At 42.0% G+C, this 27,758-nt stretch overlaps 2 protein-coding genes across 2 annotated transcripts in view; one reads left to right on the top strand and one right to left on the bottom strand.

The window, feature by feature from the left end:
• Positions 1–435: 435 nt before the first annotated feature.
• AAGAB (alpha and gamma adaptin binding protein) lies at positions 436–16,022 on the bottom strand. Its single transcript, XM_085070250.1, has 10 exons — positions 15,912–16,022; positions 10,618–10,808; positions 10,009–10,105; positions 9,184–9,273; positions 6,848–6,931; positions 2,939–3,021; positions 2,447–2,540; positions 1,714–1,818; positions 1,390–1,439; positions 436–832 (listed from the first exon to the last, which is right to left on the bottom strand). The coding sequence occupies exons 1-10, from the start codon at positions 15,985–15,987 to the stop codon at positions 755–757; spliced, it is 948 nt and encodes a 315-aa protein (XP_084926376.1). The 5' UTR covers positions 15,988–16,022; the 3' UTR covers positions 436–754.
• Positions 5,055–27,758, top strand: part of IQCH (IQ motif containing H) — a 62,117-nt gene continuing 39,413 nt past the window's right edge. Inside the window, exons 1-10 of the mRNA XM_085070249.1 lie at positions 5,055–5,356; positions 14,425–14,532; positions 16,444–16,629; positions 16,841–16,957; positions 17,285–17,379; positions 17,700–17,808; positions 19,396–19,512; positions 25,159–25,270; positions 26,008–26,136; positions 26,523–26,737. Coding sequence (XP_084926375.1) covers positions 16,868–16,957; positions 17,285–17,379; positions 17,700–17,808; positions 19,396–19,512; positions 25,159–25,270; positions 26,008–26,136; positions 26,523–26,737 — 867 coding nt within the window. The 5' untranslated portion in view covers positions 5,055–5,356; positions 14,425–14,532; positions 16,444–16,629; positions 16,841–16,867. The remainder of the gene's footprint in view (positions 5,357–14,424; positions 14,533–16,443; positions 16,630–16,840; positions 16,958–17,284; positions 17,380–17,699; positions 17,809–19,395; positions 19,513–25,158; positions 25,271–26,007; positions 26,137–26,522; positions 26,738–27,758) is intronic.

Below are 27,758 nucleotides of genomic sequence, written 5' to 3'. Positions count from 1 at the left end.
GAATCCCAGCACTGGGAATTTAGGACAGAGCTCCCCAGAGCAGCTCTCTGCACTCTGCCAGGTGTTGCAGGTGGTTTGGCCAGAGAATTCCACTCCTGGAGCAGCAGGAAAAATCTGTCTGGTGTTTCATCCCAAGTTTAGTTTCTAATGGAAATCCAGGGAGTGTGGACAACACCTGACATTCCAGGGAAGGCTCCATCCTTACACAGACAAAATCCAAACAGACTCTGAGCCCAGGGGCCATTTTAATGGCTTTGGCACTTGGCAGGATGAAGCTCCCAGCCCTGGCAGAGCATCCCCCACAGGGCACAGCTCAGCAACCTCCTCTTCATGGCTCATCAACATCTGGTCAGTTTGAACTGGAAAAAGCTCCATAAAACCATCCAACGGTGGAGTCTGGAATTCAGGAGTCACTTCCCAAGCCCTGGCCATGTGTGCAGAGATAACTGGGAGCACTTTTGTTTATTTAAACCGCAGAGAGGAAATAATAAAAATCTTCATTTGAAATATGTAAACTCATTACTATTTCCTTGAACCACACTCGTGTTGCCTTCCAGAGTTCTCCAAGAGAGGAGAAAGAACAGTCAGACAAACCCTCTGGAGCCAGGAGGTGCTGTGGAATGTGGAACTGAATGGGGAATGCTGTCACCAAGGGAAGCAGCTACAGCTAAATAGGGTTTTTGGCAATAGACACTAATTGCAGGGCAGGATCATCCCTTTAGGATTTCTCTGGCACTTCCAGCTACAGAGGAATTTAGTTTTCTTCATCTGAGGAGAGACCTTCAATCTCATCCCTGTCTCCTCCAATCGCCATCCAGAAGGCTTTGGCCACCTACAATGGCAAAAAAGATGGGAAAGGGAGGAAATTCCCATCAAACGACTGAAGATTTTGTAGTTCCCATCCAAAAAATTGAGCAGCAGCTAAATCTGGCAACCAGGTTTGTGAAACACATCCTCTGTGAGGTGAAGGAACTTCAGCAACACAGGGGCAATAATTCAGGTCATGGGGAGCACCTGTTACACAAATCCTGTGTTAATTAAGCCAGAATTAAATTTTCCAGGAGATCAAGACTCTCCCATTGATGTGTGGAAGCTGGGCAGTGACTGCAGGGACTTCAGCTCAGAATTCAGAAAGGGGAAAGTTTTTTTTATGGCAGTGGGGTGGAATGAGATGATCTTTAGGGTCTCTTCCAACCCAAACTGTTCCAGGATTTTATGCTTTTCTCGTGTTTCAAACTTTCAGGTTATTCAGGTTTTGGGAAATACCTGACAAGTCTTCCCTAGGACTGCATGGTTGGCTCTCACTATTCTTAATCTAGGAACTCTCCAGGGAGCTTAGAAAGAAAAATCCCATTTTTAGTTGCTTCCACAGCAATTCCCAAAGCTCACCTTTTCTGCGTGCAGCTTTCTCTGTTCGTGAGGCAGTGTGGCAGCTTTGTCTGTGGAGAAGAAGAGGATTTGGGCTGTGAAGCTCAGGGCTGAGCAGGGACAGAAACACCTCCTGCACCTGGATTTAGGGAATTCCAAGAACAACATCTGCTGCTTTTAACAGCGTTAGCAAGATGAAGGGCAAATTAAGGAAAAGAGCAGCTACTTATGAAGGACTTCAGGCAGGAGAACAGGAATTGCACAGATTCCCAGCTCATTCCTGGCTCTCATCTGAGCCCCTGGAGGAGGTGCCAGAGCTCAGGTCCACCTCTCCTGGTACATTACCTTTCATTTCCTTCAGCTTTGAAAAGAGCCTTTCGAAGTTCTCCAGGTCCCCTTCTCTCGTGGTCAGGCTGGCCAACTCCTGGATGTCCATATCCAACATGGGATCTGAAATACAGGTTGGTTGAAGATTAATTATTCTGATTTATCAGCAGAAAAGCAAGATTTTAACACCTGCAAATTCCAACCCCATAGGAGAGAAATGTTTAATTTACTGATTGCTCACACAGATAAATCAGAGCATCATTAGTGCTGATTTATTTTATGGAAGGAATTGTTCCCTGGGAGGGTGTGAGGGGCTGGGATGGAATTCCCAGAGAAGCTGTGGCTGCCCCTGGATCCCTGGGATGGCCAAGGCCAGGCTGGACAGGCTTGGAGCAGCCTGGGATAGTGGAAGGTGTCCCTGCCATGGCAGGGGTGGAGCAGGATGAGCTTTAAGGTCCCTTCCAACACAAAACATTCCAGATTCCATGATTCTATGATATATTATATTTGAGCTCATCCAATATTTAAGGTTTCTTGCTGATTCCAGAATGACCTGTCTAGGAACAGCTCCAGAGTGAATTAAAGAGTGATGAGACTGTGCTCAGACCACAACTAACAACAAACATTCAGATCTCACACACAGCTTTTACCAAAGTCCCATCTCCTGAATGCTGCAATTATTGAAACACTTCTCCTGGCTCTATGGGCAATCCCAGGCAGGTGTGGATGCTCCATGCAGAGCAGAGCTCACCTGCAGCACTGTCAAGCTCCAGGTTGTTTGTGCCAGCTCCATCTTCTCCACCATCAGACTGGGATTCTTCCCTGTCTCCTGGGGATGGGTTGGACTGGCAGAAAATAAAGGTATTTCAGTGTCCAATAATGCATGAAAAACATCAGCAACAAATCAGGTGCTTCCTTGCTTTTAATTCAAAACCTCACACTTTATCTCAAAGTGTTACTGCAAAACCTATTCTGTGAAAAGCCACTTCTGCAACACTGGGAATTGGTGCTGCATGAAGGGGTTTTAGGGTAGATTTGTTGGGTTTTTTTCCAGGAAACGCCATGAAATGACAGTTTTTGTTTTGCCCAAAATATTGTTCTAGGATATTAAGGAAAATCATCCTGAGTGGAGCTTTTAGTGATGTTTCCTTTGGCTCTGGGGCACAGCTGGGAGGTCCCAACCACCACCCCATGGATGAGGGAACAGCCTGGCAAAGAGCAGGAAGCAGGAATTACTGTTTACTTCTGTCTCTGGGGTCTCTTCAGAGCCTCGGCTTCTGTTTGCTGCTGCCAACGTGCTGAGGAGCCCAAAGCCCTGAGTCCTGTCTGGAAACAAAGCAGAAAGTGCAAAATTACTGCAAACACTGCCACTGGCCAGGTGGGATAGAGAATGTTTCAGGGAAGACAAACAGCACCATGGAAAACTCTGCCAAGTGCACTTGGAAATAGATTTTAAGAGTCTTTGCTCACACACTGTCTGAACAGGCTGAGCATGACAATAATGGGAAAGAAAAATTTTAAATATCTAATTTAGAATTCTTGGCTGGACTCATCCATGAAATGCAGGGTTTCTTTTCACTGTGAGGTGCTTTGGGCTTTCCCCAGCTGCTGGCCTAGGGTGTATCTCAATGCTATTTTAAAACCCAACCTAAAAAGTGGTTTCAAACTTAAACCTAAACAGTTATCTAAGATAATAAATGTGGTATTTTTAATTTAAACTGGCTGTATTTTTAAATCTGTTTTATATAAAAATATGTGTATAATAGGTGATATGATGAGGTGTTTTTTACTAAGTCAGGTTTTTCTAACTCATAGTTTACTACTCAATACAAACTGGCTTTGCACTGAGTAGTAAATATTTGCAGTTACACAAGGGACTCAGGAGACTCTTCTGAAAATCTTTGTATTTAGTCAACTAAAACTGAAATAATGTGAAGTTATTGGACTTGAAATAGCCAGGAAACAATGACTTCTGCCAGAAGAAAGATTTCATATTACTTTTTAAGAGAAGTATGTTCTAAATTATTACACTCATGACTAAGCTCTAGACTCAACTGTTGAGGTGATGTCATTTTGATGCAGTGTCCAACTTTCCTTGCCACTTCTCCACAATCTCATTTCGAGGGGTTGGATGTGTAGCTGAGCCCATCAGGCATGCAGCACAAGTAAACACATCTCCAAGAGAGCAATGCTGAGCCCTCATTTCCTATTCCCTGCTCCTGCAGCTGATGCTGTCCTGCTCCATCCCTGGCTCCCCTCCTGCTTCCCCAGCAGGTATTTGGGGCCACTGGCTCTGCTTTATCCACTGCTGCTTTCACACATCCCTGGCCAAAGGGCTGGGAAGAAGTGAATCAGTGGAGCTGAATGAATTCCCTTCAAAATGCTCAGCTGCCATGTGAGAGTCTGTGAAGTCTGTCAGGCCAATGAACAGGAATTAGGGGATAGAAGTTTGGGACTTGCACCCCAAAGCAAAGCAACTTCCCCAAGTTTCACGGGGCTAAGCAAAGAGCTGGCTTTTGGGAAGCTGTAAAGATGGACATTGAGCCAATTTCTGAGTCATCTGAAGTGAGGCTGGACGCTGCAGTCCAGAATGTCCTGCAGAGAGAACATTCCCACACTGGCACAGGGGTGGATGGAGTGATCTAATCATGGACCTCGTTCATATCTGGGATTAGAGTTTGTCTCGTACACAAAAATGGCAGAGGCTCCACATTCCCTCCTCCAACACCACAGAAGCTCAGCCAGAATTATTACAAATGTCATCCCTTTCAGAAAAACCTGGAATCTCCAGCAGGGATCTCTGAACAGCAGCTATTTGTTCCTGGATCCGTGGTTAGGGAGGAGGCAGACACAACACTTGGTTGCAGGCACACCCTTGAAAAACCCTTCCTATAAACTCCTTTTATTGGATCTAAGAGTTATTTCAACTTCTGGGTGCAATTCAGGAAGTGGGTGATGCCTTACACAGTGTTCTTATGGCAGCAAAGCCAAAAATTAGCTCATCCCACTTATTGGAAGGGTCAGTGGTTGTGATGGAGCTGGGCTGCCCAGAGAAGCTGTGGCTGCCCCTGGACCCCTGGAAGATCCCAGATTCCATGATTCTGTGCTCCATGTAGTTTCACAGGAATCACCCAAGATGCTCTGAACATGGATTCAGCATTCCCAGATTCTTGTTTCACAGCCAAGTGTTTTCCACTGCCTTTACCTATTACTCCTCCAGTCTGTGTCTAGCTGACAGGTGGTGATCCTTACATAGAAAACTAGAATTAGCACACCAAAATCCACAATTTGTTTAAATGGCCTCCCTAAATCAGGGTAATTTTGTGTAAATAGAGCCAGGCTTGTTCCTGGCCCCACCTGAGATAAACAGCTTCACCTGGGATCACTAAAACTGGGATTTAAGCAGGACAGAAGGCAAGCAGCCTCTTCCAGAGGGCTGGAAATGGTTTCTCTGCTTGCCACGGAGGCTCTTGCACAGACAGAGAAGGGCAACAGTAGTTTAATACTTTTGTAGGGAAGGAAATGATTTACCTGGAGAATCCCTCATGTTCTCCTGCACCAGGAAAGCCTCCTGATGCTCAGACTAAGGGAGCTCTAAGGCCTGGAGAGGCAACAACTTTACACCAACTCCAGAAAGGATTTGTTCCCAGCAGACTCCCAGGTAAGACTGATAGTTTGGCTTTTAGTAGAGACAATGCTGCTTTATTTACTCACAAAGCTTGTGGGATCAGTTACTTGATGGAAACTTGTTTCCAATTCAACTATCTTACATTTAATAACTATTTTAATGGATCTGTGTGAGAATGATGGTTAGAGAAAAAAATACAAAGCTCAACATTTTAATAGATGTGTGAAAAAGCTTAGCTTGAGAACAATGGTGTTGGGGCTTAATGCAATAAAATAATATGGGTTTAATTCTAGTGCTTGAAAAAAGCTATTCCTGCTCTGTAAATTTAAATTCTCATAGAAAGAAGTTGTTGAATTAAGGCTACACCTAACAGTGCTGTAAGCATTTGCTACTGTGCATTTGCTACAACGTATTTATTACTAGAACTGTCTTATGCTCTCTGATAAATTCCCTGCATGGTTTTCAACTAGCCAGGAATTGCAGGTCGTTCAGTGCAAAAGCTAATGTTGGATTTACATGGCAGCCAGTTGGCAGGGTCTGGAGGAAGCTGAAAACAAAAGATATGTTACAGGTTGTAAAAAGTTTTATTTTAAGCAAAATGAGCTCAACAATTTCCCTTTGAAGGCACAGTCAGGCTGCAACACCTTCCAAATATAGCTCACTTCCTGAGGGGTTTGTGGCAATACATCAATGCTGTGTGGGGTTGGTGCTGTGGAGATAGAAAATCTGGATTTTTCTAGGAGTCTGACCTTTACAGAACACACCAGTGATGTGCAGGAATTTCCCCCCTGTGAAGAACTCAACATGTGACTAAATTCTTCTGTAACATGGCATCTGCCAAATACAGGAAATATGTTGTTAAAAAACCACTTTTAGCACCAGTGAGATAACTTGACACCATCTGACATGGTTACCTGAGTCTCTGCAATGGTTACACTGAATCAGACCCCAACTTAACCTCAGTTCTGATGGGGGATGAGAAATCCTCCAAAAAGCAAAATTTAAAAATGTAGTTTAATAATTCTAATCCTGGTTTTACTGAGTCCCAGCAAGCACCTTGAAGATACAGAAAATAACAGCAGCCTCTCAGTGCTTTACATCATTGCCTGGAACAGGAATAAATCCTTACACAGAAATTTCTCCCTGTGAGGATGAGGAGGCCTTGGCAGAGTTGCCCAGAGAAGCTGTGGCTGCCCCTGGATCCCTGAAGTGTCCAAAGTCAGGCTGGACAGGGCTTGGAGCAACCTGGGATAGGGAAAGGTGTCTCTGCCTGTGGCATGTGATGGACAAGATGAGCTTTAAGGTTCCTTCCCACCCAAACCATCCCAGGATTCTGTGACAAATCTCCCCCACTGGCTGTGAGTTTATCAGGACACCAAGGGACAATGAAAGCCATGCCTGAACCCTCCTGTTCCATGGGAAAGGTTTCAGAGTGCTCCAGCTCTGTCTGTCCTGGTGCAGTTGCTCAGTCTGAACTCTTGATAAAACCACCCAGGGACACCCAGAGGCCCCAGGGACACTCACCACTCTTCATGACCACGTTGGACCAGACGTTGGCGTTCAGGGCTTGCACGATGCGCTTCACTCCGGTGGACTCGGGGAAATCATCTGCACCAAAACACAAACATTTGCACTCCTGAAAATGAGTCTAAAAACCATGACATCCCTCCAGAGGTGGGGCTGAAAGGCTTGTCCTATTTTCTCACAATTGTTACAAATTCTGCTTCTGCTACAAAGCACAGATTTTTCACCTTTGCCTCACGAGAGGCCAAATAAATCTAAATTAATGCCTCAATTCTTGGGTTGAGATTCCAGAGATAATGAGCTGTGAGTTCAGCATTTTTGAGATATCTAAATTCTTTTTGTTAAATATTTAGCAGGAGGCCTACACTGTTCAGTAACATCTGAGTAAATCTCATAGTAACAGACAAGGAACTTAAACCTCTTACCCCAAGAGTTTTTAGAATGCTGTAAAGCATAAAAATAGATACTAGAATTACTTTCCCTTCCTTTAGAAGGTAAAGAACTTGAGACAACCATTTAAAAAGGGGTGTGATGCTTGTAAGAAATGGAAAGGAATATTGTAAACTTGTCCCCACAATATCTATCTCTGAATGTTCCAGCAATCCTGGGAATTACAGTAAATTGAAAGACCAGGGAAAGCATTATTCAGATTTCAACTTATTTACTGAATAGATCTGACACCATGTTGTATCAAGTCAGATTTCCCACTTCCTCAGCTTAGTCAGCTTCCCATGTTTGTGCAGGTTGACAAAGGGGGAAAAAAAACCCCAAACAATCCTTTGGATACAAAAATGGGATTGTTTAGAAATCAAACTCAAGTGACTCAGGGACAGGTGCAGCAATTGAAACTCCCTTTAAAAATTAATGTAAAGCTTCAATCAGTTTTGCCCTCGGTGGTGCTGCTGTTTGGTTTGATATCAGAGTCATTCTCAAGAGGCTCAGTTTAGAGCTCTTGCCCTGACTGTGCAAACAACTGACTGTGAGTCAAAGCAAAAGCTGCAGTTTATTTGTGATGAGCTGCCTGAAATGTCAGAATTCTGAGCAGAGATTGGCCAAGTGTGTTTACAGCATCTGTTGTGCCTCTTGTAATTCCCCCAGAATGTTTGTGAGGTAAATAAGTTACTCACTGGAACACAGTTCCTCCTCTGCATGAGTCACAGTGAATCAACTACCAGATTAAACAGCTAGCAAAGAACATCTATCCTAATATTCCCAAAATTAACAACCTGAGTTGTTGTTATTCCTGTTATTTAAATGGTAAAGAGCTTGTTCTTTACAACAATTATTCAATAGAAAAATAACTTGATTTAATGTCCCTGGTATTTTTAAAGCATTTAATATTTCTTTAGTCTAAGGGGTCTTCATTTCTGATTTTCCTAGTTTCTGTGAATCAGAAGCACCTGTATCCCTCCCTCCTTGACTAAAAAACCAAAACATTTTTAAAGGCATAGCGGAGAGAGAGGGAGACCTCTCAGCTACTCAAGATCCAATTTTAGTAGGTCTTTAAAAGGGGGAAAGGGGTGGGATGTGTTCTAGCTGAGGATTTTATAGTGAATTATTTTTGGTGACAGCAATGTGCTTGGAGAACCTGAAATAGAGCAAATGTTAGTGACTAATTCCACTCCAGCCTGGAAATGCACTCAGTTATCTCATTTTGCTCTAGAGAGGTAAGGTGTCAACACTTTTTTGTATCACTGAGGGGAGGAGATAAGGCTGATGCTGATAAGGCTGTCAGGAAATGCACAGTCACTTTTCAAGAGTGGAACATCACACTTCTGACTTTTCTTGCTGTTTTTTCTTTTCTCAAGTTATAAATGTATGGGCAGCCAGTGATTCTGAAACTGGTTTATTTCCTGTGTAACAGCTCATGTTGCTCTGAAATGGTTTTGATAATCCCCCACTTTCAGGCTATCATGTCACAGTTGGTACCAAGAGAAGAGAGATAGTATAAAATAGTTTTTTAAGTCTGTTTAAAACAAGCATTTGTCTGCCCTTGTGCAGAAAAATGGTTCTTTAGATTTATTTTCCAAGTGGAATGTAAACTTCTAATGCATCCATAGAGTGCTAGGGGCAGTGCCAGAAAAAGGAGCAGATATTATTTTTATGTAGGTGCTACATAAACAGCAGCTGGATTTGGGAGGAGACAAATGGAATTTCTCAGAGGAAATAACCTCCTCCTCCTCTTGACCTTTTATAGCTGAGACTAAGCCCCACCAAGTGGGAGCATTCCATGCTGTAATCATGTGGCACACAAACAATTGCAAGGGGCACAACTTTAGAAGATACTTTGGTGCACTTTTTTGCTCTCAAAATTGCAAGAGAAGCAGCAGACCTACCATCTTCATCAGGCAGCTCCTCAGGGCTAAGCTCTACCAGCTCAAAGCCATGCTTGATGCACCATTCTTGAGCTTTCTGTCTGTTTACACCTAAATTGGGAGACAAAAATGGGTATTAGAGGTGCAGATTTGAGACCCATATCAGCAGTTGAATATTTAGCTATGTTTTATTTATTCCCTCAAGGTTGTTTGCTTGTTCTGGGTTGTATGGGAAAGAGTATAGCAGCTGCATGGATCCTCCATTTACTTTGGATTCCAAAAATAGTTAAACTTCTTGGAATTGAGGAATAGAATCAAATGGGTTTGGAGAGGTTTTTACACAGGGCAATGTGAGTGAAGATTTCTGTTAACTCTGGGTTTGACAGTGAATTAAGCTGCATGAACACATCTGCACCTCACAGCCTGCTGCTATCCAGAACCAAAGCAAATGGGAGTTCAATGTCCAAATGGGCAAAAAAATGGAATTAAGCAACCAAGTCCTCCCCATGTTTCAGCAGGATGATGCACACCCAGCAGTAGTAAGCTTTTGAGTGGCTTATTCTGAGGAATAAGCCTTATTCTGAGGAATAATTCCAAATTATTAGGAATGCCTTGCAGTGGCTTATTCTGAGCAAGCTGGTGACATTCTGATTCAGTTCTAACCACACTGCACTGAAGGTTTCCCCTCCTGCTCCCCAGAGTCACCTGGCTCTCTCTCTCTCCTCTATCAGCTCTCCAGGCCAGCCTCACTCAGACACTCTGAGAAAGAATTGCTGATGTAACTAGCAAGTCAATTATGCAGGTTAATGACTCTAAGAGAGGATGGAAGTTCTTTGGGGTTCCTACCATTCTCAGACACTCTGTTACAAACCAGGATCATCACTTCTGGCAGCCACTCTTCTGTCAAGGGAAGCCATTCGGAGACACCTTCCAGTCCAGTTTTCTACAGGGGAAAAGGAGAAGTTCCTTGGAATATATCCTCAAATGTATTTCATTTTATTAAAATTATGTAAGGGAAGAATATGCTTTTTTTTGGGTCTCAATATTTCTGGTTTCTCCTACAATAGTTTTCATTGCTGCTTCTTTAGTAGAAACAATTTTGGGTAAAATGCACTGATTTTTATGTTTAGCTCCCTAAATCCTGCCTATCCTAAAGGAGCCTTTAAGAAGCAGCACCAGCTAGGAATAAAGCTGGAGATGGTGGGCTGGAAGAGGATTTGCCTTAATGGCATACTGAATCCTGAAAACTCCTCTTCCAGCTGGAACAGAGTAGTAAGAGGGAAGGAAACTGCTGATATTGTTAGCAGGGAAATTTATCATTGATCTTCTGCCAATTAATAGAACAGCCTAAAGGGAATGCAAGGCCCAGGCTGGAGAAACTGATTTATGGTTATCACTGTGATAAGGCAGCTACATCATAGAGATAAAGCAAGAGAATGAAGCAGAGAGTCTTACTATTGTGCTGTCGAAATAAACAACAAATGCTTGCACAGACTCAGCAATCTCTGCAGTCACATGGAATGTGTTTGGGACCACACAGAGGTGGATATCTGCAGAATAGTATTTGTTATCTATTGTCCAGGGGTAAAAATTCACTCTTCCACTTGTAATTGCACCCACAGTGAGGTCATCTTTTCCTGTGATACCTGCAGGAGAGAAAATGAATGAGGATTAGAAAACCAGCACTAAGAAAATAATTTGTCTAAAAAAGTGCCAATACAAATCCATCTTTACTATAACAACCCAGTAGATACTCAAGATCTTTAAAATCCAACTCAGCTGGTTACTCTGTCCTAGATTTTACTGCTTATCTTTCAGAAGAGTTTACTTTCTAGTTTCAAAATAAATCATGACCCAAAAGGTCTGTAGAAAACCTTTTGTTTTCCTGGAAATGCCTTTTCAAGTGTTAACCTCAACCTTAGTACCTGCAAACAGGATGTATGGAGAGAATAGTTAAATTTTATTACAACTCTTGTATGCTCATTGAGATGTAAAGATCTGTTTAACTGTGACCAAAACCTGAAGGTAACTAATGAGAAAACAAATCTAGTTCCTACAATTCAGCAGTAATTCCCATTAAGTTCTATGTAGGAGTTCAACAATTAAAATCCAAGCAGTGCTTTGCTCAGGTGCTTGTCAAACACTTCAAGGTAGGAACCTTCCCAGGAACACTCCTGGCACAACAGACATCTCCTGGAGCTGAATTAGAGCTGGAAGCAGAGCATCCCATTATACCTTGAGGGAAAGGTCAGGATATCTTGTTCAGGCTGGATGAACTCATGCACACTTTGAAGCACAGGTCAATTATTTATAAAATGGACTGAGTCATCCAGAATTGCCTTGGGCAGCAGTAGACTTAAAGAATAAAGTACATGGCTTTTCAAGGATTTGTATTTTAAGGTACTGACAGTTCCTGGAGCTGCTGGAACAGGCTGTTCCCCAAATAGTCTGGAGATGAATTTGAATTTCTGTATCTTATTAGCAAAAGACAGGAAAACCTCCTTGCCAAGGCTGCAGTGATTTTTACAACTAAACTGCAAAGGCTGAGAAATATATCTGGTGAATGAGCACAAGGCAGTGAGAGCTGTAAACCAGGATTATCTGCAGCCTTGAGGAGGAGACAGGGAATCTGGGGGAGAAATGTGACCTTGGAAACAGAAACCTGTAGCCATTTCCTACTTAAGAGGATGAAACAAGAGTCTCCTCTCTGGGTTTCTTAAAATAAGAAATGCCATATCTAAATGCTTTTTCCAGTTTTATTTTACTTTTAATTTGGATGGCAATAGTTTTCAGAGTGATTGGTCTTTAATCAGATGATATTCCATGCTAATATTACTCACAATCACCTTGGAGCTGGGGGACAATGATCCTGAGTCATTATCAAACCAACCTGGAATTTGAGCTTTGTATTCTCAGAAGTTTTGTTTAAAGATTTTGAATATGATAAAAATTTCCCTTTACCAGTGTTTTGGCAGTTAAAAATAAGTAACTAAATAAGAATTAGTCTTAGCTAACAGAATTACAAGTCAATGCCACAAGAGGCTAAGAATAAAGGATTCCAGAGAAATTACTGAAACCCAGAAAATCAGCCATAAGACTTAAAACAGCTAAAGGGAAGAAAGTGGGGTGAGGAAAGGAAATCACTTCAAAAGTCACCTGAGGCAGTCACCCTAGCAAAGATACAAAAGGAAAGAGCTTTTCTAAAAGATTTTCAGAAACCAATATGAATTTCACATTTGCTTTGTGATATATTTTTTCCAGAAGAGTTCATGGACAAATTTAGGTCTCAAAGCACTGCTAGAATGAGGCCATGTCCCATTTCCTATTCCCTGCTACTTGTTCCTGTATTTTAAGGGGTTTTCTTTCATCCCATTGTGCTGCTGATTACCCATCGTTCATCCTGAGATTTTGCCAATTCCCTGTGAAATTTCTCTCCCAGTAAAAATGGATGTTGCACACTAAACTCAAAGGGTTTCAGGAACTTTGTGAAAGGATTCAGACTTGCTGGGTCTCAGGCTGCATGTGGGGCTTTAAGAAATCACTGCACAACAGCCTGGTCTTTCCTGGCAGGAAAGTGAGCATCTTGTCAGGAGTTCTCTCCCAAAAAAGTCATTTGGAGCAATTAGATTTTGGTCTTTAGAGTAAGCAAGCAGACATGACAAAAAATAGACACTGCAACTCAAACTGAATTCTAATTTTATGCAGGATTTAGTTTTAAGGGTTATATTTAGCACCTCAGCACTCCAGTAATTTCTTTCCAAGACAGCCTGGATTTTAATGAAAGAAAGAAATTCAGCCAGAATAGTTTGGTACCTGATTTAGGGCATATTGATCAGAATAAACTCCCAGAAAACCAATATGGCAAAAGAAGGTGGTTTGTCCAACTTAGCCCTTATGAGTAACTTCTGAGTGAGCTCCTCCTTTTTAATATTGAACTGCTCAGCCATTGAAAGTGTCAGTGGTTTGCCATGCAAAGAGCCTGGAAAACCAAGTGAGTCAGTGTGTGACCACAAGAGGAGCGAGGCTGCTGCGCTGCCCTGAGATCCAGCAGCTCCCTGCAGGCCAGGAATGCAAACACACTGCAGCTGCAGCACCACCAAAGAGCACCAAAAGCACTGGAAAAGCTGCTTGGTGTCACCCAAAAACAGCATGTCGAGTTCAGGGTCCCCTGTAAAGTCCTGTGAGTGCTGATCAGTTATTTTACTATAATGGTTGCAATCCAAATGGAGACATCCTGGGTTTGTTTGCTCATTTTACTGACTTGTTGACTTTTTAATATAGACAAGATAAATGATGATTTTGAAAACAAGAAAGGACATGGCAAAACTGTAAAACCTCACATCCATTCCCACTTTTAATTCTGAATCTGAGTCTTCTGAAAGTGCAAATTCTTTTTCAGAAGGGGATTTGAAGACCAGAAATAGCTTTTCAGAAGAGTTTATTACCCAAAGAACCACATGGAGCTCTGCTGAAGTAACTTCCCTATTCTCTAACACCCAAGTGGCATTTAAGCATTTCTAGCACATTGTATATTTTTTTTGAATTATTACAACTTCTTTTGCATTTTCCCCCCAAAGGAATTGGGGTATTGACCATTCTTCATAGTGTTTTTAGATTCAGTACATGCTGTAAGAACTCAATGCCCTAAATAGTCCCAAATCCTCAGAGCTGTCAGGTACATGGAGTAGTTCCCACATTCTGGGCCTTGAGAGCCACCTGGTGGAATAAACCATAAAAAATACCCCTAAAATTACATCAAGGAGTAAAGAGACCCCAAATATGCTGGGGGGGAGGAGGGGAATGGGAAAAATCAAAAAAGAGAAGGAAGAACAATCACATCTGCATGAAAACTGAGATAATCTTATTTTCTGTTTTAACTTGTGATAAATATTTCACAATAACATGAGACAGATCTATCTTGTGCACTTTATATAGCTTTGTTTTGCCACAGTACCCCATGAATTAAAGCATTCAGAGCATCCTACAGAAACCTGAACAAATGAAAATATATCTAGCAAATGTACCATCAGATGCTTCTCACCCTCAAACCATTTTCTATTTAACAGGATGAAAATCCTGGAAAAAAACTCAGAATTGGCCTGAAAAGTTCTGCCAGGCTGTTTCACCCCACCAAACCTTTCTCACTGCTGCCCTGTCCTTGAATGTTTTACAATCTGCTGCATCTGATTTAATATCACCTGTTACACAAAGCAGTGCCTTAAAATTGATATTTACTTTAACAAATGCTGTTGTTTCTTTTAGAAGGATTTCACTGTCTCCTGTGAAGTAATCCATCCAGAGGACACACAGACAAGCTGTAAAACTCCAGTTTTGGTATACTGGGAACAGTGGAAGCTGAGACATTTCAAAGTGAGTACCAGTTAAAAAAAAATCTGAATTTAAATTTTAAGGCTGTCTCAGATTAAATAGCTTTGTTGCTTGCCTACCTTTTCTACCTGTTTAATTTCACTATGGAAAATAATCAAAGGAAACCTGGAGGAACCTTGAATAATTCCTTCCGATTTGCTTATACTTTCCTTAAAAATAAGCAACAACCAATAATAATATTTTTTCGAGTGAAATCCTCAAATAATTCAGTGCCAGCCAGCTGCTTTGACAGAGGAGCCTTTGACTGCAGACCTTGTACTGTTATTTTTATTTCAAAATGTGGTTTAATGAGATAGAGGGAGCCAGTTCCTGGGGGTAACCCTGTGCTTGGTGAAGTCCTAAGTAAGAATGGCTCAGAAAGAGAGAAAAACAAATCCAGAGAAGGATGAGGGAGTTAAGTTCTAGGTCTCAGTACACACAGCAGATTGCTCAGGAATTCCCTAAAAACCAAGGCTGTACTAACATGGGAAACCCACCGAGATCTGAACAGCTTCTTCCTGGAATTACCTGATTTCAGAATTACCAAAAATTCCACCACGGTTTCCTCCACTATCAGGTCTTATTCTTATGTTCCCTTTTTGAGCCACAAAAAAATGGCGAACAGTTTCCAGGAAAACCACTTCCCACAGAATGAATTCTGTGTATTTGGTACGAACTGTAAGCTGCAATTCTAACAACTGCAGAACAGACAGGATTTTTAGCTTTCCCTTTTCGCCCTTCCGCACTGAGAAACCGATGAATTATTTCCTTAAAGCACTAAGGAGGTTCCTGACACCCTCTGTGAGGGCTGGGGGGCTGCCCTGGGGGAGCCTGAGGGGAGAATTGAGACCCTCAGGGGGAAATTGAGACTCTGAGGGAACGATTGAGACCTTGAGAGGAGAACTGCGACCTTGAGGGGAAAAGTGAGACCCTGAGGGGAGAACTGCAATTCTGAGGCGAAAATTGAGACCGTGAGGGGATAGCAGCGAGCCTGTGGGGAGAAATGAGACCGTGAGGGCATGGTAGGGACCCTGAGGGGAGAAATGAGACCGTGAGGGCATGGTAGGGACCCTGAGGGGAGAAATGAGACCGTGAGGGGATAGCAGCGAGCCTGTGGGGAGAAATGAGACCGTGAGGGCATGGTAGGGACCCTGAGGGGAGAAATGAGACCGTGAGGGCATGGTAGGGACCCTGAGGGGAGAAATGAGACTGTGAGGGGATGGTAGGGACCCTGAGGGGAGAACTGCGATCCTGAGGGGAATTAGCCACCCTGAGGGCCGGGGCTGGAGGGAAGGAGCCGCTGCCAGCCCGATTCCCGCGGGCGCGGGCAGGCCGCGGCCCCTGGTTCGGCCCGCGGGGGCTCCGCGGCGGCCCCGACTCACGTTTGACGAGCTCCTCGGGCGCGAAGCCCGCGGCACAGCTGGTGAGCAGCGCTAGCGGCAGCCCTGCCGCCGCCATGGCCCCGCGCCGCGCCCCTTCCGCCGCGCCGCTACCACCGCCCGCGGGGGGGGCTGCCGGGGGAGGAGCCGGGCGGAGCGCGGGTTCGGCCCCGCTGGATGAGCCGTCCCCCCCCTCCGCAGCGGGGCGGATGGTGCGGCCCGGCCGGCGCGTCCCGTTGCCGGGTGAGGAGGTGCGGCCATGGCGGGGCTGGAGAGGGACTGGAGCTGGGCTGGAGCGGGGTAGAGCAGGGCGGGTGGGTCTGGACAGCGCCGGGATAGCCACCTCCCTCCCCGGAGCGGCCTCTCCTGCCCCGGCAGGGCACCCCGGGTTATCCCTCAGCCCCCCTGGGCTGAGGCGCGGCGCGGTGCTGCTGAGGGGGTTCGGCCCCGCGTGAGGGGAGCGGCCGGCGGGTGTCGGGGCAGGGCAGGGCTGGAAATACTGCGGGGTTTGAGAGCTCCAAGTGGTTTATTTAAGGTAAATCCCCGGGTTTGACACGGGCTGGTGTGCTCTCCTCACAGGCTGCCTGGAGTTTTCACCCCTGGTTAAGGATTTTGAGATCTCTGCCCCATGAAACGACCTGTGCCGTGAGAGGTGTGTGAGGAAACAGCATTGCTTTACAGAGAACCTCAATCCTGAAGTTTATCCTTACTGTTTTGTGAGGTTTGTTTTAATATTGAGTTTTCCCAGCCTTTGTACAATCAATGACTAAGTCACTGGCTTTGTATTCTCTAATTTATAATAGTACAAAACTATGGGAAGTCGTATATGTATTTTTCCTGTGCTTAGGAATAATTTAATTTGAATTAAATCCTTCTATCTAACCTCATGGGGTTTGTTTACAAGTGTGATTTTTGTCCTAACTTGTTTCTAGATTCAAGAAGACCTTCAGAAACTTAAAATGGAAGATACCAACTTGAAAGGAAATGCAGAAACTGTGGATATTAGTGACCTCAGAACAGCGACTGAAAGAACTGAACTTGGGCTCAGAGTAAGTAAAATAGAGCAGATCCAGAAGATCAGTTTTTGAGGTCTCTGTCAATAACTCCACGTATTTGTCATCCTGCAAGATGTCTTTCCAATCAGCAACTCAGACATTACAGTTCAAAATGTTGGCTCCTTTCTTGGGTGATCAGAATTAATGATCTTGTGCTCATTAGCCAAAATCAGATTTTTAGTCCAACAGAGGCACAAAGTTTATCAACTTCTCAGTCAAGCAAAGACCTGGATTGCTTAATGAACTGAATTAAATAAAATTAATATCCCTTATCTCTTTGTAATAGTCTAAACATCTTTTTTTTTTTTTTCCCTCTAACAGAAACATGCTGAAAATTATTTAAATGTTGTAAATGGACAAGAGTTTACTCTTTCTTCTGGTAATAAAGATGTAAATTCAAAAGAGCTCCCTAAGTGGTAAGTGAAACATGTTTTATTGCAGCAAGACACAAAAACGGTGGTGACAGAATCTTGTAAAGCAAGTGGAAATAATGACATAGAAGAAGTTAGTTTAGTCATTTGCTATTTTGATTTTAAGTTTAAAAAAATTACAAAGGTAAATGCAATTCTACATAGCTCCAGCAGTGCTCTGCTAACTCCTGTCACTTTACTTTTGCTAAATGCAAATTTAAATAAAAATAGTCATTTGGATTGAACTGGATGAAAGCAGGGTGGGTTTAATAGGTGAAATCCAAGTAATTTTTAGAAACCTCACTGCCTGTTTCTTTCTCAACCAGGGCCCTTCCTTTTGGTGCTGGTCAGAAGCAGCTGGTTCTGCCACGAGTTGAGCCCATGAGTGTCCAGAGGTGCAGCAAATCAGCCCCACGTGTGTTCCAGGGCTCTCAGGTCTGAAATCACACACTCCTTTTTCTGCCTGAGACCACACTCAATGAGTTTTTGTTGTCTTGTGGGTTATCAGTGCATCCCATAATGCTCTGGCTCCTCATGGATTCAGGTTTTGATCATAACCCATGACTGAAAGTGTTAAAAAGTTCTCAGCAGAAGGAGCAGGTGAGATAGGAAACTTCTCCCAGCCCAGGATGACATTTAAATTGGGAAGGATTTCAGAATCATCCTTGCAGACGTGGAATTGGCACTTTCCACCCGTCTAAGCTGACAAAGTCACTTTTATGAGATGTTTTTGTATTAATAATTTCAATTCTTGCTATCCTGTGTGGCACTTTTTCCCCCTGTCAGTCTGAGTGAGGAGAGTTTATATTGGGAATCATCTCCTGTTTTAATTGAGAAGGTGCTCAATTCCCCCCAATTCTTTTTTAATAGCACCAGCAGTTTCCTCCCTGCATAACGGTGTGTTATGGTAATAAAATAAATACCACAAAAGCACTGATGAGGTGAAAATTGAACTTTCTGTCTCTGTGCAGCCATGTGGGTAAAAGAGTAATTGGCTTGGATAATAACTTGTGTTCTTACAACCCCAAATCTAAATGAGCATCTCATTGATACATCTGCTTGTAATTACCACCAAAAGAATATCTTGTGCAGATAAATAAATTAAAGCATTTTTAGTGCTTTCACAAAATAATGCAATTGTTTAATAGTTCAAATACTCATCTAATGATTCTTGAACTTTTTATGGCATATTTTATTTGTAAAAATTGGAATTTTCCTGGATTTATTTCTGCATTTATGCAGTAGAAGATGCACCAAAATATTCTCAATTTAAAAAACTTCTAATGTAATAAAAACATAGGGCATCACTCTGGCTTTTGTAGATGTGCTTTAGGTATTTCTTGTAACAAGAAGAAACTTGTAAAGTCTTTTTCTGTCCACTGGGATTTAAATCATCATGATTTTTATTAGCAGAATAGCTGAACTCATTCCATGCAGATCACACAGTGCATTAAGAACGACTCTGGTCTAATTCTGATTGCTAGCAGGATTTTTTTATTTCCTCATTTACTAATAATCAAGTGCCTGCATTGAGTCAATGAGCTGTAACTGATCCAGAGGAGCTGTTCTGGTCCATCAGGTCAATGATTCCTGAATTCCAATGTCTGGCAGAGACAGCCAAGGTGGATTGGATCCTTGTTATCCTCTGTGGGAAGCACAGAGAATCTTTTCCCACTGGATGGGCTGTGTGTAAATCACAACACAACAACCTGTGCTGATCCAGGGAGTCAAACCTGACTGGCCTTTCCTCTCCAGATTATCTCAAAGGTGTGCAGGTGTAGAAATTTCAGAGCTGGGTATGGACTAATTGAACAAAATCTGGAAAAAGTATATCTTTGGATAGCAGTTTGAGTCCTTACAAAGTTTTCCATCTAAACAAAGGCACTTTGTTCTGTGTGGACTCAAATAATACTAATTTGTATCATCATTTTGCAAATTTACAGCGTGTTAGACAATTTCTGCTTCTAAATACTTCAGCCCAGGTGCAGTTTATTTTATGATTATCCCTATTCTATATTTCAGGTGGAAATGGATATTAAAATTATGCTTGACCCAGAGAACATGGATAATAAAGCTGCTTTAAAACATCCCAACGATGAGACCAGGCTGCCACTTATAACCAAGAAAAAATCTGCTCCTGTAAGCAACTTCTATTATTTTATGGTTTATTATATGCATTATGTGCCAGTCCTAAATAAAACATGGAAGTGAAAGTAATTTCCTCATAATTTCCTGCTTTTTGACATGGATGTATAAGGATCAAAACATTTTGAGTGATAATAGTGAGGAAAATAAATCTGTAATGTAACAAATTTATGCACCAAGATCCCAATCCAGCAAAAGTATGAATTTACATGGGAATGTGCATGGTCAGTAACCTCAGGAAAATCAGGGACAGGAGATAAACTGGAGCTTGTGGAGTTTTGGATGTGACCCAAAGATCAAGAATTAAAAGCTCATTCTTCTCTCTGCTCTGGAAATGATCAAGTTTTGCTTCTTCCCAATTTCCATATTGCAACTGCAAATTTCACTTATGCTGCCAATTCTGCAATTGTTCTGTAGCAGTTGAATGTAAAGATGATATTTTTAGCAAAAAGTATGCTCTCAAAAAAAAAGAGTAGGCACAGCCATCCCTCCAAAAAATCAATTATGTTCACAAATTTAGCACAACACTGTGGTCCACACACCCAATGGCCTCACATGGGGATGCTCTTCCACAATTTAATTTATGTGACAGAAGCATCCTGCAGCAAGCCCAGTGCTCTAGGAGAGATTCTGGGCTGTTTGGTTTTAAACCACGTCAAGAGAATCCGTGAATGGCACAGTTGTGAGCTGCCACTTATAAAAAATGATTTTTGAAAGCTGTTGCCCAGACTAAGAGGTGATTTGTCTAACCCTGTGATAATAGAGTTAATTAGAAAAAAGCATCATGGCTAATAGCTTTTTAGAACCACTCTAAAACACTCACAGAGAGGAATATTATCCTACTGCCGAGAGCCATGTGTTTTACCACTCTCCCTGAAACATGCACTGAGCACAGAAAACTTCAATTACAAGCATTTAGTGGGAATTAGTCAAGCTCCCAGATACATATTTACAGTTGGTGAGGAGCTGATGGGCTAAAAACCGAGCAGGTATTTCCTCTCTAATTTATTCTGTCCAGAGTTTTTGAATCTTGGGGCACAATGTGTGTTTTGCAATGTTCTACCTTCTGTAAAATTTTTGCAATTAGTATTTGCGAAATCCACTGCGGGGATGTTTTTGTTGTTAAAGGTGACGTCTGCCAGCACTTAAAGAAGGGATTTTATAGGATCTATATGATTCTACATGCTATATATGATTCTCAGTAGTCGCTCCGGTGGATGGGTGTGCAGCTGCGGGTGTGAAATGCCGATAATTCGGATAAATTTGGGATTCAATCGCGGCTGGCAGCACCTGCCCGGCGGGGGCGGACGGCCGCCAGGGGGCGCTGTGTGTACGCGCTCGTCCCTAGGTGTGACCGCGGGGTCAGCGCGCCTCCCAAAAAACCCCAAAAAATCCCTCCAAAAATCACTCCCGGCCGGGCAAATTAAAAACTAATTGCTCCCCGCACTCCATTCAGGTGTATTGCAGGAGTTCGTGAGGAGAGGTGAGCAGTTGGAAGCGTGGTGAGGTTAAAAACGTGAGGGTTGAGGTGACCTGAGGGGTCAAACACAAATCTACCTGCATTTTTTATCATCCTGCCCTTCTGGTAGTTGGAAAAGTTATTAGTCAGGATCTCATTGTTTCACCAAAAATGATGTCTTTTCTTGCTCTTTTGGTATTATAAAGTTGCTGATGCTGGATTTTATCATAGAAACTAAGCACAATTAACTACTGCCCTTTTGTACCTTTTTTGGGTCTGATAATAATGCTTCATCCTCTGCTAAGTTCTGTAGTTATTTTAAAGTGAGAGCTGTAATTCTGTTTGAAACACTAACTGGCCATCACTTTCCTTTGCAGACTATATGTGGATAAGAGATGAAAAATGATGAGGGGATAATTATTAAATATGTATACTTCCCATGGAGTATGCAGCCAAAGGAACAGTAATCTGAATTGCAGCAAAAATAATTCTGATGTAGTGCTGCAATGTGGAAAAGATTCACAGCTCTCCCTTCCATTTTCATAGGACTGCTGTTCTGTTATAGAATTATACTGGCACTTTTGGGTCCTTGTTTTCTTATAAATGTATATTATACTGTAAACTTAGGAACCTTTTCATTTATTCATGAGGTAGAATTTAATATGGTGATGATTTCTAGCCTTTATGAGTTGCATCTTATCTAGTGTGGCTCTAATGGTGATGGCAGTGATTCTGGGGCTTTTTTTAAGCTCACTTGTTTGAGCACAACCATCCTAATCATATCCTCAATTATTCATTCTTCATTCAGCATTTGCATCTTGCTAATCATTAATGCTTACCCCTGCAAGTGTATTTATTTTCAAAATTACAAAACAAGACAGGGCAATTCCTTTCATTTCAAGTGGCTGGAAGAAGTTGTAGAAGAAACTCAGATCTTTTGGTGCCCCAAACCTGACTGTGTTTTAAACCCAGGCATGTGGCTCTAATTAAAGCCAAAACAGATTTTGGCAGAGGTGGAAGAATGAGACTTAAACAAATCCATGTCACACTACAGTAAATCAAAAGAAGCTCCTTGTGTTTGTATTATGGTGTGTAATCATAATAAGCAGCACAGGGATTTAATAAAACCTTCTTGTCACTAAAAATAAAAAGGAAATAATTGGTGAGAGAGAGTTAAGTTAACAGATGACTGCAGTCAGCATCCTCTCAACCTGGAAATGGGAATGTGAAGGTCACCCCCATCTCTCCTGACAAATGCAGAACATTTTGTTGGTAAACAAATTAATCTTTTGAAAGGTCACCATTTGTTTTAAGTTTTTATCCAGTTCTTGTCATCTGGAATTGGAGATTGACTGTCATTTTGCAAGGCAGGGGTGCAGCCAGAGCTGCTGAAGCTGTTGGTGTGCATATCAGCATTCCCTGACAAAACTCAGTGCCTGATTGGGATGCCATGGGCTGCTGCTCTACAGCTGGCTCTGGACAGGAGTGGAGCTCATCCCTGAATTCCAATCAGTTGATCCTACATATCCTCCCTCGTGTAAACTGGCCCTCTGCCCACAAGTAAAACATATTGTGGTTCAACCAGCAATTATCTTCTTTGCTTCCTTCTGTGCTGCTTCTGTTGCCTGCTTCAGAAAGCAGATGTGGGATTCACCCAAGTTCTCCCTCTATTCTCTCTCCCACCTGTTAGGGATGTGAAAGCTCCAGTCTGATGGAGCTGGATTTCTGGAGAGCTAGAGAGCAGTAGGTCAGCAAAGGGGCAAAGCTTGATTTTTCCAACTGTGTGGAAAATTGGCAGTTCAGAGCCATCTCTGGTCACTTTAAGAGCTTAAAGAAGGTGAGAGTAACATAAAATCTGATGCTAAAGATGAAATTCCCAATTTCTTCCAATTGAACTTGCCTTCTCCGAGCTCTTTCCTGACAGTTTCCTGAACATACTGAAAAGTGACCTTAGTTCCATTGATTTTGTTTTGCTGTGCTTCCTCCTTCCCTTTACAGGGGGAAGTGCTGTGTCCATCAAATCCTGACAGGAACTTCTTAACAACAAATGTGACAGTCTGGGGAAGATAGATGGAATGAGAAATTCATCTGTTATATCCCTTTTATACCATCACTATCAAACCCTCTGGTTTTCTCTTATTTATTTACCAAATCTCTTCCATCTATTCCTGGTTGATAAACTCAAGCTTTGATACACAATACTCATCTTTTCTCTGTATTTAATACCAGTCTCTATTCTTCTACTGGAGGAAAAAATACTTACAAAGATATTTACCAAAAAAAAAAAAAAAAAGATGTTCTAGTTAAACATTGCTAGGTAAAAAGAAAACAAATAGAGAACTAATCAGAAAAATCCCTGTGGTATTCCAACAAGTGCCCTATTTAAAATGAAGCAAAAAGGAAAAATAAAGTGGGAGAGGTTTATCCACAGGAGAAAAACACTTTAGAAAGGGTAATAGAATTGTTTTTCTTGTGTCCCAGGTTAATTACACTCAGAAGCACTTGAAATGAAAAAATAGTTTTTTAGCACACTCCAAGCATATTTTAAGGCAAGTCAGCCTTAGTCTGCCCTGCAATTTAAGTGTTCCCTTCCAGCCCTACAAAACTGAACTTTAAAAGTGCCTCTGATGAAGCAAAGATGCTAAAACTAAACCTTTTTCCTGCAGTACTTGATATTATTTTCAAGGTCTTATTATTGTAATTGTGTTGGCTTAGTTTTACTGAAAATAATTCCCAAAGTGGGAGCAGTTTGGCAGCTTTTGCTTTGATATCTCACCGGATCCTTTAAGGAGGAGTTAATGCAGCAATCAGGGTGCTGAAAAAACATGGGAAGGTGCAGGGATTGGGTGGAGTTTTCTTGGGGAGCTGTGGTGGATCAGCTCCATGGCTCTTTTACCTGTAATGAAATGAATGATGGCACTGGGCAGTGGAAATGGGAGATTAAATTACATTTCTCTTCCATAAGTCTTAACATCACACCTGCCATGGATTTTATAGAAATTAAAGGATACAGCCAAGAAGAATTAAATATCTATCTCCAATTAAAAAAACCCCAAGCCTCCAGGCTGCTTTTGAACTCACACGCTCCACCTGAACTCCTTGTACATTATTATATCTCTATGAACACAATTAAAATAAATATATTTCATGAGCTATTTATCATAACAAAACTCATAACTGGGGTTTAAATTAGGCTAAAGCTGACCAGGAGTAAAATCAGTGCTGCCTTACTGATACACCAGCAACAGCCTGGAAAAGGAATCACTGTTTAATTCAATTTCTTGCCTTTTATATGTTTTTTTTGTGGCCTCACCAAACTGCTGCAGCTGAGGGTGAGCAGAAAAGTGTGGTTTATAATTTCCTTTTCTCCTATCAAGCCACTCACAGGCAGCTGGTATCAAGTTAATCTTTGTTCCATGGTTATTGCTCTTTTCTTGGAACACCAGGACATGAGGATTCATCCACCTCCATCCCTTAAAGCAGAATCTCCATAATGGCCTTACCTAAAACAAGGGCTTGTGATTTCCCTGAAAGATTTCTGTTATGATAAAAAGTACAGATTCTTCTCTCTCCCTAATCTCTTGTGGGCACTGTTGTTAGACAAACTGGGAGGAAAGGATTAGAATAGTTCATTTGGATGTGTCTCATTTTCCCTCTTAGGGTTATGAGTTCTTGAGAGTTGCATCTCCCTCTCCAGGAAGTTGATGGGTGATGTTATTCAGTAATTAGGACATAACTGCTCCAAAATCCCAGTCGTGGCCTAAAAGCTTGATAATCACTCATTAAAAGCTAATATTTTAAAGTGCTTCTTTTTCCTCCTGGCTCCTTGCCTATTTTTATATTTTTTAAAACTTTCCTGTCAATAAACTCTGTATTTACACTACTCTCCTTAAAACTGAGCCAACTTCCTGAGATTCCTTTATTAATAACTACAGCAATTTGCATAGCAAAAATCACAAGACATCAATTGAATGTAATTAACTTTATTTTAAATTGCTGAAGTAACAACAGCAGACAGTACTGTAGCATGTTCATAAGTAGTAAAAGTAGTGGTACATTGTTAAATCTTAATGAAACAGTCACAGCAGTAATTCTGTTTATTATTTATTGCTGCAGCAGTAGAGAAGTGTGTGTAAATCCCAAATTTCCTTTTGTTAAAAGGAGGTTCTGTCTTCTCCTAGATGTGCAGTCAGAAGACAGGGAAAGCTCACACAGTTCCCAACCCCTGGGCTTTGCCTGCCTTTCACTCCCTGGATCCTGCCTTGCCCCTGGGAGAAGGAGACACCCCAAAAGGTGAGTCCCAGAGCCCCCTGGGTTCTGTTTGCAGCAGATAGCTGGGAACTGAATTTTCTGCCACCTCAAAACTCATCAGAACTGGGATGTCAGATATTGCAAAGGGTAGAAACCAACTTCAGGCTGTTTGCTCCAAGTAGTAGCTAATGTTGGGTGGAGTGTGTGTTGTGTTGAGCATCTTCCTGAGCAAGTTCTTGTAACCCACAGGCTTCAGCTGCTGCTGGAAGGAAGAATTTTGTGTGTGGTGGAAGCTCCTAAATAAGTAACAGTCAAAATAAACTACCATGATTAACAGCTGGTTATTAATTGTTCAGTCTTAACCAGACTTGCACTTGGGCTGTTCCAGCAATCAGTTTATGTTCATAATTGCATGATTATATTGGGCTTTACAGGAGTTAATTCTCAGCCATTCTGCATATTAAATTGCATCTAATATATACAAGCATCTAATTATATATATATATACTTGTACAAGCATCTAATTATAGAGACCCAAACATATATATATAATTTCAGAATTAGCACTGATACAATATTTTGCATGTATTTGTCAATTTTTATAGGCAAAGCTCACCTTCCTTGAAGGTAAAATATTGAATATTGAAAGAAAGGAGACTTTGAATTAAGGAAAAGTGCTGCTTTTGCAGTTTTGATATAGAACTTGAATTCTTTCTTCATTGCTATGAATTCCTTTTCTTTCCTAGCTGGAATTGTTTAGGAATGTCATCTTCTTGTAGGTGCTCTGAGCCTAACCACCCAAAGGCTCATCCTCCCAGCAGCAAAGGGAACTCTGCCAGCCCCTCCTGTTGTGTCCAAAGCTGCACCTTTCCCTGAATTCCCCAGGCAGCACAAGAAATCAGCTATAGGTGAGTAGAAAACATTGATAACAACCTCCAGCTGCATCTCCAGCTTCACTCTCAGGCCCTGGTTTTAACTGCCAAGGAAAAAGCTCACCAAATTCTGAGGGCAGAAAGCACATGAGCTTGTTCCTGTGTCTGACAACTGGATAGGAATCAGATTTCTTCATCCCTGGGAGGGTTTGGTTCCTGTTCATTTCTGGGCTCCTCCTGGGTTCCTACCTGCACATTTCAAATTTTAAGCACCTCAACCTGAAGCTCTGCCCTGTGTCAAGCCAGTGGTGCTGTAAATCATGACTTCCAGCAGCTGATCATGACATGAATTTGCCATGTGATTAAAAGAATAACTGATAATAAGTGAGTAAGACCTGCAATCCATGTTTTCCTTTGCACAGGAGAGATCAGTGGCAGGCTGGACCCTGACAAAACAGACTCCATCACCTTCCCAAAGGCAAAGGAAACCATTTGTGGCACACATTCCTCTGGTAAAGGTAACCTTGCACCACTTGCATGCAGCAGTTCTGTGGTTTCAGTGAGGAAATCAAAGCCAGAGTGGATGGATCCAGCTCAGCAGTTGGAATCTGAGGTGCACATTCCCTCTCACACACAGGTATTTGATGGAATGAATCACTCAGTGAGGATAATGAGGTTTTTATTCATGGTTTTAATACTGTCTTCACCAGAGCTGGTTTAGGAAATGACTGTAAATCAAAGGAGGGTGTGAACCACACCCAGTAAATAGTAAATGTTGAAATAAAATAAGAAATACTTCGTGTATTCCCAATTTCTGCTTTCTCAAGTCTTCTACCTAAATTTGTCTTTTTTTTTTTTTTTACAGAATGTTAGAAAATTAGTTTAGAAAGGCTGTTAGGAGGTTATCCAGACCTCCAGGCAGAATTACCTGTACCTGTAATATTGCAGACAGCTGTTTTTCTAACCTGTTCTGAAAACTTTGGGTGATAGCAACTCCACAGCCTCCCTGGGCCATCTGTTCCAGTGCTTAACTAACTATCTTTACTGTTATAAAAGAGTTTTTGAATGTTTCATCTCCATTTCCCTCACTGCAGTTAAGCAAATGTGGTGTTTCCCTTTATATTTACAGAAAACTCTGGGGGAGTTTGACCTTGACTTGTTCAGTGCTCATTGTTCTTGATCCCCATGGGGAAAGGACATTTCTTTCTTTTGTGGATAATTATTGTGTCCTGTGGCAAACTCTCTGGAGTTTTGCTTCATCTTTCCAGACTTTTTGACTTTTGGACCATATAGTGCCCTTAGATTGAAAATCAGAGCCAATGAGTTGCTGGCTGAAGTTGCCAAAATTAGGGAGTGCTGTGAAGATGCAGGAATGTTTCTATTCCAAGCTTTCCCCCATTTGCATTTTTATGGTTGGATGTTTCCTGTTCTCCTGGGAAAGGTGGAGGCAGTCTCAGCAGAGGGATGCCATTGCAGTTACTTTCTGCTTTTAGTCCAGTGAATCAGTGCAAAACTTAATTTTTATATTTGGTAAATGAAGCATTCCTTGGTGAAATTAATGGATTTATTTATCTCATAACCTTCTGTTATGCCTTGGAGGACTTGGTGTTGCAGTGGTTTGGTGGTAGAGCTGGGCAGGATTTGTGGCTCTGATGGAC

The sequence above is a fragment of the Lichenostomus cassidix genome, chromosome 10 (assembly GCF_008360975.1).
Source record: "Lichenostomus cassidix isolate B80296 chromosome 10, HeHo_3.0, whole genome shotgun sequence".
Lineage (NCBI taxonomy): Eukaryota > Metazoa > Chordata > Aves > Passeriformes > Meliphagidae > Lichenostomus > Lichenostomus cassidix.
Note: the sequence above shows the minus strand (reverse complement) of the source record. Positions and strands in the feature narration are given on the sequence as shown.